At 35.1% G+C, this 13,619-nt stretch overlaps 1 protein-coding gene across 1 annotated transcript in view; it reads right to left on the bottom strand.

The window, feature by feature from the left end:
* Positions 1-4,407: 4,407 nt before the first annotated feature.
* LOC125679644 (low-density lipoprotein receptor-related protein 4-like) overlaps positions 4,408-13,619 on the bottom strand; it is a 408,142-nt gene continuing 398,930 nt past the window's right edge. Inside the window, exons 15-24 of the mRNA XM_056156148.1 lie at positions 13,386-13,542; positions 13,161-13,273; positions 12,941-13,066; positions 12,622-12,792; positions 9,363-9,536; positions 8,598-8,768; positions 8,276-8,449; positions 7,079-7,258; positions 6,767-6,899; positions 4,408-6,567 (exon numbers count right to left, since the gene is read on the bottom strand). Coding sequence (XP_056012123.1) covers positions 6,372-6,567; positions 6,767-6,899; positions 7,079-7,258; positions 8,276-8,449; positions 8,598-8,768; positions 9,363-9,536; positions 12,622-12,792; positions 12,941-13,066; positions 13,161-13,273; positions 13,386-13,542 — 1,595 coding nt within the window. The 3' untranslated portion in view covers positions 4,408-6,371. The remainder of the gene's footprint in view (positions 6,568-6,766; positions 6,900-7,078; positions 7,259-8,275; positions 8,450-8,597; positions 8,769-9,362; positions 9,537-12,621; positions 12,793-12,940; positions 13,067-13,160; positions 13,274-13,385; positions 13,543-13,619) is intronic.

Below are 13,619 nucleotides of genomic sequence, written 5' to 3'. Positions count from 1 at the left end.
CCCTTACAAACAAAGATACATTGCTGGATCCAGTAAGTGCTCTACCAAGCCCCTATCTTTGCTCCTCACGAAAATGTTAACAGCTGTGAAGGAAACTTCAAACTTACTGTGCAACTACATATACCAGAAGTGATGCTAATCAAATGTGGATTCTAAAAAATTCTAAAGAACTTTTATTAAACCTGAAATCACAGAATTTTTCCCAAATCAATAGCATTAAAACCTATGACTTTTCAACACTATACACGACCATTCCTCACGATAAATTAAAGACTAGACTTTTTGACATCATAGACAGTTGCTTCTTCAACAAAAACGGAAATATTCATATTTAGTGATCAGTCATTCAAAAACTTACTTTGTTAAACACCACTCTGATTCTACGCACAAGTACTCTGAAGTTGAAATAAAAAATATGCTAGAGTTCCTCATTGACAATATCTTCGTGGTCTTTGGTGATCAGGTCTTCCAACAGTCTGTTGGAATTCCCATGGGCACGAATTGTGCTCCTTTGTTAGCTGACCTGTTTTTATATTCATATAAAGCAAAATTTATTCAAAAACTTCTACGTGAGAAGAAAAATCTCTCGCTGTGACCTTCAATTCGACTTTTAGATATATCGATGACGTTTTGTCTATTAACAATGATAACTTTCATTCATATGTCGATTTGATATATCCCTGTGAGCTCGAAATAAAGGACACCACAGAGTCGTCCACTTCTGCTTCATACTTAGATATTTTATTGAAAGTAGACATTAACGGCAAACTGACAACTCAACTGTATGACAAACGGGATGATTTCAGCTTCTCCATCGTCAACTTCCCATATTTGTGTAGCAATATTCCATTATCACCTGCATATGGTGTTTATATATCTCAACTGATTCGATATGCAATACCTTGTTCTGGGTATAGTCAGTTTTTAAATCGAGGTAAGCTACTGACAAACAAGTTGATGGTACCGGGATTTCAACAGTCTCGATTGAAGTCAGCATTTCGCAAATTCTATGGTCGTTATAACGATCTAGTTCGTCAATACAACCTCGCATTGGGTCAAATGCTGTCTGACGTGTTTCATACCGATTGTTAAGCCGTTCTTGGCACACTGATTTTGACTGCGGATAACTCCGTTTACCTGATCAGGATATAGGGCTCACGGCGGGTGTGACCGGTCAACAGGGGATGTTTACTTCTCCTAGGCACCTGATCCCACCTCTGGTGTGTCCAGGGGTCCGTGTTTGCCCAACTATCTATTTTGTATTGCTTGTAGGAGTTATGAGATTGATCACTGTTCGTTATCTTCACCTTGCATTAAAAGGGCAAGCAGTAATTCTGGAGCAAGCGTTTCGGAGTTTGGTTATTTATTTATACTCGGTAAAATGAGCTATATAATCTTGCAAACCTGTAAATGTGTACACAAGCGTCACAACATTAAAGGTGAAGATATATCTGGTTACTGTGAATGTTTTGGTTCAAAGACTTTGATTTCCACAAAACTGGGATCATGAGAAACCCATTTCATCATTTATTGAGGCAATCGATCAACACAATTGAACAATTTAATTCTGAATTTTGAAAGTTAATAAGGATAACCGAATAAGAAAATAATACCAGCATATTTTGATAGAAATTATTTTATTGCATTTACATTGTATCATTTTATAAAACATTTTATCGGTATTGTATCTTACAACATCGTTGGAAATCCACGGTCGATCTTTATCTTACCTAGAAATCTTGCGTCTCCTTGAGGACAAACCATTGTTTATATATAACAAAGACAACACTATCATGTTTAAAAGTCCATTATAGCTACTCATCGTCTTTCATCTCTGTAATGGTGTTGACAAAATATCAAAGAAAAGAGTAACTTAAGGAAATGAAAGTACAGTGTTTACAGATAAAGTGAAATATTCAACTTCCTTGTTTTATTTCAAAACACCTCGTAAATAACTTTACACCAAAACCATCCCGAAAACGTATTCTATTTGTCATGTTTTTTGTATTAAAATATCGAACACAATACTATATGCATCTTTAATATATTGTAAAAAGAAAACCAATGTATGATTATAAATGGATAATCTATTGCAGAGTTAGGAAACAATCTCCGCTTTATAGTATTGTACCATTGATCACATGTCTTTTCGTACATATTGCATTGTTTCATAATTATGAAAAGGTAAAGATAACGAACAGTGATTAATCTCGTAATTCTTAAAATACAAAACCAAGAGTAGGGAAATACGGACCCCTGGACATACCAAATGTGGAACAAGGTGCTAGGAGGAGCAAACATCCACTGTCGACCGGTCATACACGCTATGAACCCCCTTCATTGATCAGGTAAACCGGTGTAATTTTTAGTCAGAATCAGTGTATAATTAAAGAACAGCCGAACAATTGGTATGAAACACACCAGACTGCTTTCAACCCTATGAAAGATTGTGTTGGTAAATTAGATCGTTATAGCAACTATAGAATTTGAGCAATATTAACTTTAAAAGAGACTGTTAAAACCCTGTAATATCACTTATTTATCAGAAGCCAGCATCGATTTAAAAACTGATGATATACGCATAATATGCTCTTGTGTATCAAATCAGTTGAGAGACATAACCATTATATACAGATGATAATGGAATATTGCTAATGAATACGAAACGTTGACGATGGAGAAGCTGAAATCATCCCATTTGTGATATAGTTGAGTTGTTAGTTTGCCGTTAACGTCTACGTTAAAAAAATAACCAAGTACATGTTTAAGAAGCAGATGTGGTTATCTATGATTCTCGTTTTATCCTCGAAATACGTTTTTGGTTATCGCAACCCATGCAACATCAACTTATTTATCAGTAGCCTACCTCGGTTTACAAATTGATCATCAACAAAACTTGCTTTTATGGAATCAGTTGAAAGATATAAACACCAGCATGCAGCTGGTACTGAAATTTTGACGATGGAGAAGCTGACGACATCCCATTTGATATAAAATTGTCATGTTATTTACGTGCATAAAAGTTCTGAATAAAATATTGTAAAAGCTTTAATTGCTGTTATTAATACGTTTCCTTTTTTTAATTCGTTGTTAATCTGATATTACATAGTCATGAACGTGTCTGTTTAGTCAAATATCCAAGAAACGAACAGTTGTAGAATACTTCATTGTATTTTTATCTCGAGTTCATAAGGATATATCGAATCGACAAATGCATGAAAATCGATAAAATGTCGATTTCGCGAAATATGGATTTGAATGCCACAGTAAAAGATTTTTACTAACATCTATAAGTTATAGAATCAATTCTGCCTCATACGAATACAAAAGACCCCGATGTCTCCCTGGGAATTCCAACAGACTGTTGGAAGATCTGAAACCCACATATTACATAGAAATTTTAATGACATACTTTAGCATCTTTTCGATATGATCTTCAGAGTACTTTGGCTTAGAATCAGAATGCTGTTCATGAGAGAATTATTTTGAATGAATGATATTTAAATATGAATGTTTCCGATTTTCACTTTATTAACGAGGCAGCTTTTTATGATGCCGTAAAGTCTAATATTTAATCTATAGAGAGGAATTTTGATTAAAGTGTTGAAAAATTGTACGTTTTATTGCTGTTGACTTCAGAAAAAAGATAAGTGATTTAAACTTCTTTGGAATGTTTGAGAATCCAATCTGATTTACACCCATTGTCGTACATGTATATGCTGTGGCATAATATATCTGAAATGTCTCCGACACAGCAGTTAGTTGGAATAGCATTTACTCAATCCTGCAATGCATCTTTGTAAGGATGTTTGTGAGGCTTTGGAATCCAGTAACTTAAAAAATCACCCGTCCCATTGACTATGATATTAACTGTGATTAAAATGGATATGTAAGTCTGACGAAATTCGCTACATAAAGATATAGATGAATTACTGAGTTTTACAAATGAGGAAAAATGTTGCGGCAAGCTTCGTCAACTTATTCTCTGCATTACATCGGCTTTTAAGTTATGGTGAGAGGCATGTGCTTCAATTGGGAAATGAAGAAAGAAGACGACATACAGTGATCTTTAGATAATATACAAATAAGAATAGGGCAAATACAGACCTCTGGATACATCAACGGTGGGATCCCTAATAAGATAAACGGAATACTCAGGATAATAAGGTGAAGATGATGAACAGTGATCAATCTCAAAATTCGCACAAGGAACACAAAAGAGAGAGTTGGGCAAACACGGACCTCCAGATGAACCATGGGTGGGGGACAGGTGTCCAGCAGGAATAAGAATGCCCTGTCTAATGGTCACACCCGCCGTGAACCCTATGTCTTGATAGGGTAAATGAAGTAATCCGTAGTCATAATCAAGGTTGTCAAGAACGGGCTAATAATTTTGAGATTGACAGATCTATATAGGTTTGGTTTATTAATGACAAATCAACACAAGTACTGTCACATAATGTACAATTAAGAATTGCGTAGCAGTACTGATTTCTTAGATTTTCCTTTCCGAACAATTCACGAGTTTTAATCATCACAGACACAAAGTACAGTACATTCGTAACATTCATTACCCTCTCAACATACATGATATATAAACAGATGCAACGATATACAAAAGTGTTAGAGCTATTAAGAAACATTCAATTCTTGTAGATAGCGTGTATTGTTCAAAGCAATTACATCATTAATGGAAATGTAGATTTTGTTAAATAAATGCTTATGAAAAAGGCAAACAGGTTCTCGTGTTCTGAATTGCTTAAAATTTTCTTTTCTATCATATAAGTGTATTGACAAAATGTAAATACCTTATTCTGACATTCATTTCTAAATTCTTTAGACTCTGGAGAGAAAAAGTTGTGGTTCTCATTTTCCCAATTTTTCGAGATGAAGAGGAAAACCATGATTTAAAACAAAATTGGATTTCATTGTCAGTAATTATTAAAAATGTACATGTACATGTATTTACTCTAACAATAGTTTGGTAAAGTTTTGTTCGATAATACCATCATACGATTCATAATTTTTTTTTTAATGGCAATGTTGCGTTGTTCAAATGACGAGTTTATCTGACTTATGCACGCTACGCTAATTTTATTAAAAATAGAAAAAACTATCAGGACCTTGTTATATTGTTTTCACCTGTTATGAAGGTGAAACAATATCAAGTTATTTGTTTGTTTTACGCGACTTCGAGAACTGTTCACTGATATTGAGGCGTTGTCAGCTGTTGGCGAAGTACCAAAAAATCTAGACATATGTCTAGCGCTCAGAGTCTTTTTAAGTGCCAACGCCCACCGAGACGCGTAACTTCCAGGTTTTAAAATGATACCCGAAAGATCCGCTATTCCTACTTCTAAATGCCAATTTTTGGCGAAGGTGCAATATCTACCTTATTTAAAGTTAGATTTAGCACGGAAGTTAGACATAGTGTTAGTTAGTTAGTAAAATTGGACACAGCACTAGTAGGTATTGAACTCACGACCTTCCGGTTACGAAGCGATCGCCCTACCACTGAGCTACCGACACAATAGTACGCACTGTAATAATAGTCTCAAACAATTATAAAAACAAATCACCAAGGTAATATTTGTATGTAGATAGCGCGTGATTTGGTGTAATTTCCCAGACTGATATATAATAATAAAACTGAATGTTTGCAAGTCATATAACGAAAAGGAGGTTATAAAATTTATATTTTTTTTTAGCATGATCATTCATCGCAGAAAGTTAATTTAATGAGAATGATTTCAATTAATTTAAAAGTCTAGTGAGCAACTTCGTGCAACGCAATGCGCACGCATATGCATAACTCTCAAATGGAACCAAGCGGCCAATTTTCAAAATTTCAAAGCTGTGCTGGCATTAATGTTAGTAAGGAAACTGTACAAAATGTTGGGGACGAATAATGCAAGTCCAGGACTGCCAGCACATCAATACCGGATATCACGCACACATGCCCTCTAAGTTCTAAGGAATTCTATGTCTATATCAATTCGGGTTTATCAATCACTTACAGATGTATCACCCTGACAAACACTATACACGTATAGAAAGTAATGAAGCTCTTACGGGGGAAGCCAAACTCAAATTAGGAAAATGCCTACTCTAAAAATCAACAGTCAGCTGCATTACAATTATGTAAAGGAGTCTTTTTATAAAATAATAGCACAATTTTCCTTAATGTTATGGTGAGTAAGGGACCAGGTGACCTGGAACTTCTTAAAATGTTTAGATGGGTGGGAATCTGATCATGTAGTGTCCCAATACAAATAGAGAAATGTTGAACTAATTCAAGAACTCAATCATGATATCTAAATGTAAGACAAGGAATCATTAGGTGTTAAGACAGTTATGATCTGTGATAGGTGTTATCTAGAAATCGGATTTAAGTAGGTTTCTTTGACTGAATCCCCGTATTCTGTGAAATGCGAATCCTCTATACTGCAGTACACATCAGAAACCGGCCTCCCATGGGATGAAGTATCCATGTCTGTTAAATACCCGCCGTTAATGAATGTTGAATAAGGATTTTCTCGAGCTGCAGGTGATTGTTCGTATTCATTTCTAAGGACGAAAGTAAAACAGCAATTAATCATAGTTCATCATCACAGTTCATCATAATGCGGGAAAGATGATGGACTTATCATAAACTATTTTACATCTCAGATTGAAAGGATTTTTTTTAGTATGTTAAACAACCATTTCGAAAACATAGTGTATGGTAAAACTGTGTTTTGATTTTCTTTGTCAAATAAAATATTACCCAGGTTGTTTCCTTCGCCTGACGAAGCAAACAATAGCAACGATAGCAATGGCAATGACAATGATTGTAATTGATGCCCCAACTCCAATAAGGGTAATATCGGTCTCTTCAACTGGAGAAGGGGAGGGGTTATCTACATCAGAAGAAAATCAAAACGAATTACTAGCTTGTTACTCAAGATTTGTTAAGGTTCTGATCAGCCACAATGTAGTTTGATATAGATTATAAATGCCTTATGACTGCCTTGACAAAAATGTAAATATCTAATTAAGGAGTTTCTTACAAGATAATATTGGGTTAACATGTACTTACCAAGAATTGCTGTACAAATATCGTCACTCTTCCTATCCCATACTCCCGATAATGTACAAAATATCTCTGAATATTTTGCTACGAATCCCGTGTGACATGTTACTTTGCATTTTTCCCCAGTACGCCCTTGGCACAAAGAGGATATATTTCCGTTCTTTATTTCCAATGGACATGCTATTTCTGTAGCAGAATATAAAATGTATTGCTTCAAATAATCTCATTTGAAACATAATTAGTATATTTCAATAATATATGGAACTAAATTGATAATAAAAGAGGCTATTCATTCAGAAATGTATCGCAAATCATAATGTCATACAAGTTTCAGTATTTCTTTTTTTGCAAGAACTTTATTAAGGTAAACCAGGGGTAGGGAATATAAATTCGTGCCTGATTTTGTTTAGATTCATATTGATGCTTCGATGATAAACCCGACAATATAAATAAGAATAAAGGAAATAAAGTTTAGCATACATTACAATCACCATTCTCCATGAGGATAAATGCTCGTATGAAACCAAATTTTACTGGTTCACGGGGACGCAATCTCATGACTAACTTCAACTATAAAACACCCCACGGAAACTAGTAAATTGGCTCTCCTGGGGAAATTACACAGAAAACTTAAAAACTAGTTCCTTCGTGTTGGACTATAATTTGTCTATAAGTATGCCTGCAATGTGACACTGTTGGCATTTACATTGTGTATTTACATTATAATGATGATTAAATTAAAACAAGTAGTTTTTCCCTGAAATACACAGATCCTCGATTTTACGACAAATATATAATGCCGTCTATATATACCTAATGTAATGGATATGTTTTGTCTAGCTTTAAAAGGAATTTAAAAGCGTGTTCGTGGGGATGTAAATTCGTTCATAAGGGTAATCCACGAATATCGATCTCCGCAAACAAGGAAGATTCCACAGCAATGTAAGTGTCTTACAACCAGTTACACTATGTCATGCATTCCTTACCATACGTCAGTACTTACATGTAGCATCTGCGTTAATTTGCGAGAAAACTTATCTCTCGCAAATTCATTGTTTATACTATTTAAATAGATACTTAATGTAATAATACTCATGATTTTACGTTCTCGCAAATTTATATTGAACGACAATATCGCTAAATTAAGTACTCGCCTAATACGACGAAATCCATAACGGTAGTGTATTTGAGAAACAGTCTTACGTTTGCATAATAGATCGATGTTTTCGCTCCAAGTACCTTTTGAGGTACAGAAAAGGTTTTGAGAAGTGGACGGTCTGTGACTACCGCTACAGGTGAATGTGCAGCTATTTCCAACTCTTCTCTGACAACTTTGTGCAAGCTCTCCGTTTGGGATTGTTGATGGACATAAAAGCACTGCAAAATTATACAAATAAGATTGTCTACAAGATCTAAAGGAGAAATACATTCTAAGGAGTTTCCAAACTTTAATCGTTGGATGGTTATCAATTCTATTCCACGCCTCACTTATCTGGTTGTGTCTTAAACAATAAAGTATGCTCACCACATAAGTCGTTTGTATCGTGATTCCAATCGCCATTTGTGCCGCAAGCGATATTTGGAATAGAGGGATTGGTTTCCATAGGACTGTTGCACTCATATCTACATGTATCACCGGCATTGGATTTGCAATTGATAAGATATCCGTTTTGTACGGTCTTAGAACAACCCGTATCTAAATAAATAATATCATGATATTCAGTGAATTTCGTACGATTCTCACCGTTTCCCCCAGTATCTTGTATAAAATGCTTCAATAATTATATTCAGTTAATTTCATAAGTTTTTATTCTCGCTTTCGCAATATTTTGCACTTTATAGAAATGATAGTTAGTTCTTTTTTCTCAATATCTTGTATATCATGTTTGGAAAGGATATATCAAAATTACTTGGGAATTGATGGAGTCGGAATGTATGTATTCTGTGTATAACCATACCCGAATATTGTTACTCTGGTGTTAATAAAGAAACCTTATATATTACACACTTTTCTTTGCTGCACTTTTAAAATCTTCTGTTACGAAATACTGATTTATGTAAATGTCTCATGTAGAGTGCTTATAAGCGTATATGAATAAAAAAAAAAATGCATTTTTGTGTTGAAATAAGATATTAACTAACGTTTGTTTGAATAAATACCATTTTCAATGCACAATATTTGATGCAGCACTTCACTGAAGTTTATAAATCTGCACCGAAGCATGTTAAAAGCAATATATGTTTCTATAAATAAATTTGAAACTTCCTTGAACATTTAATTCTGTCTTACGTGTACATAAATCGCTCATATTCTGGTTCCAAGTGCCGTCATCCTTACAAACCAAATTCTGTGACGTAGTGGAAGTATGACCTTCTGTACAGGAGAACTTACAGGCTTCACCCACCTTTCTTCCACAACTTGATGACAACACGACGTTATCAACAGATGGAGGGCAGAAGATTTCTAGAAAAGACGCATTTATATATATATATATATATATATATATATATATATATATATATATATACAAATATACAAAGCACTAAAATGACCAACGAAACAAACAACCAGATTGTCAAATTTTGTCCCTTCTTCAGGACAAACGAAAAGAATTACATAATGTGGCCAATATCAACAGAGAATAATAACAAAAACTACATATAAATACATCTAGCACTACAGCTACACTAATCTACAAACGTATTTACAACGCAGACTACAGGTTTTTTGGTCTCTAGACTTGCCAATCAATGTTAAAAGTGGAGCGAATTAGGACATGCCTTATTCGTCCAAAGATCTGATCCAAAATGTACGAAGTGATAAAAATAGACTTAATTAATATCAAGTGGAACGAGTTAACCCAATTACGTTGACAAATAGTAAAGCTAACTCGTACCCAGAGAGATTGAATTTTAACTATGCATTAAGAATAAATAATTTATAAAAGATAATAATAAGTAAAACAAATATCAACACACACACACACACACACACACACACACACACACACACACACACACACACAAATAAAAAAATAAAATAAACACAAATAAAAAAAATGAAATAAAAATAAACTATGTAAATGAAGTAAAAAATGAACAAAATTTGAGAGAAAGATAATATAAATAACAAGTTTGAATAAGTAAACAAAGTGGACCAAACAAAAAAAACAAAGAATAAGCAGCCTAGGAAATTGAATCAACATCAGACATTCACGTACTGATCATGTCTAGGATAGACGTGCAAAAAACATAGAATCACGGAAGCTGATAAATGGGTTTTACATGTAAGCAATCGGTTATGAAGGTCAAAGTAATTAAAAGGGGTGGGCTGAATGTAAACAGAATTGAAAAGAAAAACATGTGTTCAAAAATGGTCATAGTACCACTGTTAGGGACATGATCAGACGAGTAGGTCTATATGAAGATTAAAATCTAGTAAGGGTTTAGCCCGTATTCATCCTGGTGAAGTCAGTAGGTTTGTTGATACCATGCGGTGCAAATGACTTCAACCTGTGCATCCAGAATTTTTTCTTCTGCTTTCTTTCGGTATCTGACCAACTAGGGTCATGATTAATAACCACTACTGTCATGTCCTCCCATCGATGGTTATTGCCATTGAAATGTGTTGCTACTGGCAAATCTTTTTTCGTTCTGATGGAGGACCGATGGTTGTTAACTCGTCTGCGAAGGTCTGTTGTTTTCCCTATGTACTGCTTCTGGCAGACATCGCAACTGATGAGATAGATGCAGTTATTGGTTTTGCAGGAAAAATTTTCCAATATTTTATAACTGCAACCCGTGACAGGACTGCTAAAACCCTCAGTTTCTGAGCTATATTTGCATAATAGACATATGAGGTCTGAGCATGTTTTGAAACCTCCATTGGGTAAAGGGTTATCCAGTTTGGCCCTTCCTACCATGTCCTTCAGGTTTCTGGGACGTCTGAAAGATGCCATTGGTGGTTCCTTAAAAACACCAGCCATTCGTTTGTTGGCATGCAGAATGGGCAGGTGTCTTTTCAGAATACCGTTGATGTTCTTGAGGGCGGGATGATACGTAGTGACCAATGGAACCCTGTCATTCTGAGGTTTTTCTTTATACTGGAGGAGGGACTGTCGGTCCTGTAGTGACATCTCATCAATCGCGGATTGTACCTTGCAAGGATCATATCCTCTGTTAATGAGATGAGTTTTGAGGATTGTTCCTTGTTCTTGGAAAATAGTAGGAATAGAGCAGATACGGCGGATTCGCGTAGCTAAACCCTTAGGTACACCTTTGAAAGTGTGGGGTGGATGACAACTAGATGGCATAAGGTATAAATGAGAGTCAGTGGGTTTGGTGTGGAGATTAAACGCAATTTCCCCGTTTCTAAATGTGGCTGTGGTATCCAAAAAAGTGTTATTTGAGGTGGAAATTTTCACAGTAAATTTGATGGAATTATGGAAAGAGTTTGCAATCCCGATAAAATCGTCCAGGATTTCACGACCGTTAACCCACTTCATCTCAATGTCATCTATAAAACATAGCCAACTAAGGGGTTTAACTGGTGAATAATATAGAAGTCTACGTTCCAGTCTCCCCATAAATATGTTGGCATACGATGGTGACATTTTTGTTCCCATAGCTGTGCCACTTATTTGCAGATAATGTTTACAATTGAACATGAAGTTATTGAACTTGAGGACAAGAAGCTGAATGAGTGATGCGGTTGAAGGACATTTAATTACCCTATTATTCCAAACCTTTCTACATGCCTCGATTCCCTCGTCATGTGGAATGTTAGTGTAAAGTGAAGTAACATCCATGGTCACAAGGAGGGTATTGTCTGGCAGGCCCGATGAGGGTGTTTTATTAAGGTAAATATATATATATATATATATATATATATGCAAGGTGAAGATAACGAACAGTGATCAATCTATAGTGAACTATATATAAGAAATAGAATAAACAGTACACAAAGTTAAAATTTTAACGGAAGCGCTTTCATTTTATAATCCTCAGGCGTTACATTTTAAATCATAAAGACAATTTCAAAACTATTTTAAAAGTCTCTTTTTTGGAAGTAAAATACAGAAAAAAGTGTTACCGGTTTTCAGTCATGCTTATCTCTCATAACTATGGGAGATAAACACGACTGAAGAAGACCGGTAACACGGTCGAAATATTTTTACAAAATGTTTAAAGTCTTTATATATATATATATATATATATATATATATATATATATATATCTTTCCAAAGATTTGAGCATTGCACTACAACCTATAATATGAAACATATATCTATCTATCTATCCATCCATCCATCTATCTATCTATCGCCAAATGTGAAGTGTCACACTATTAGACGCATTCAGCAAATACAGGACCATTTCTTATGGACGCGAGGATTATTGGTTTAAAACAGGTTGGATCTTCATTAGAACTACGTAAGTATTACTATTTTGTAACCACTGCTTCTACGAAAATCGATTTCTACTAACCCCATCACATATTCAGCATTAACGTTGTTGGTGTTAAAAATCCCGAACACGTGTACTTTACCTGTGCACAAAGCAGCGGTAGGAGGTGACCACTGACCAGACGTTCCACAGGTAATGGACGTATTGACAGCAAGTTTGTATCCAGTCTTACACTCAATGTCACACGTCTGTCCAGAATACGGGAGGCAATTGAGTACGTTCACATTCTGCAGGGACGTACTGCAGCGAGTTACTACCCAAAACGAAACAAATACAAGTATGCGTTAGACATTGAAAGAAATACAATGCAATACGTCTTTGTAAAGGCGCAATAATAACAGTTATTTGATTTTCATAATTATTTGTAATACAAATTGGCAAAGGAAAAGAAGAGATCAAACCTCCTTGACACGTGGATTGGTCTGATTGTAGATCTACGTTATCCTGACATCCACACGTTCTTCCTGATGGCGTCGGAAAACAGAACGTGCTGCAGTTGCCGTTCAACTTGGAACAAATCGTGTTCACTAAAACAGAAATAGCTAAACAGTCTGAAACTTTGCTTAATCTAAGAAAGTACTGGTGTAAATTGAATTCACACATCGGAATATACTAACTCACCGTCCACTACATCATCTGCATAGATCGCTAAACTGTCTAATCTGCCTAGCTCTGGATGGTTCAACATAAAGACAACTTTTGAACCTGTTGATTTGTCCATCTTAGTAATGCGTCTGAGTATAAATAAACACAAAATTAAACATCGATTAATAAATTCATGATTACAAAACTAGATATAATATTATCTCCTCTAAGTGTTATACGGATTACAGAAACTGAACTCACTGTCGATTCCATGCGGTGTAATACAGGTATTGGCCATGAATCACCATGCTCATTAAATGAGCGTCATTATCTGTCGCCAGAACTCCTCTGTTTCCGCCATTTAAATCGGAGTACTCGATCCGATTTTTTTGCCCGTCTGTCCAGTAAAGCCTACTAGCTACACGTAGAAAGAATTAATTACATGATTTACACAGCTGCAAATTATTGAAATACATTTGTACTTTGGTACAAACA

Source organism: Ostrea edulis, chromosome 2, assembly GCF_947568905.1.
Source record: "Ostrea edulis chromosome 2, xbOstEdul1.1, whole genome shotgun sequence".
Lineage (NCBI taxonomy): Eukaryota > Metazoa > Mollusca > Bivalvia > Ostreida > Ostreidae > Ostrea > Ostrea edulis.
Note: the sequence above shows the minus strand (reverse complement) of the source record. Positions and strands in the feature narration are given on the sequence as shown.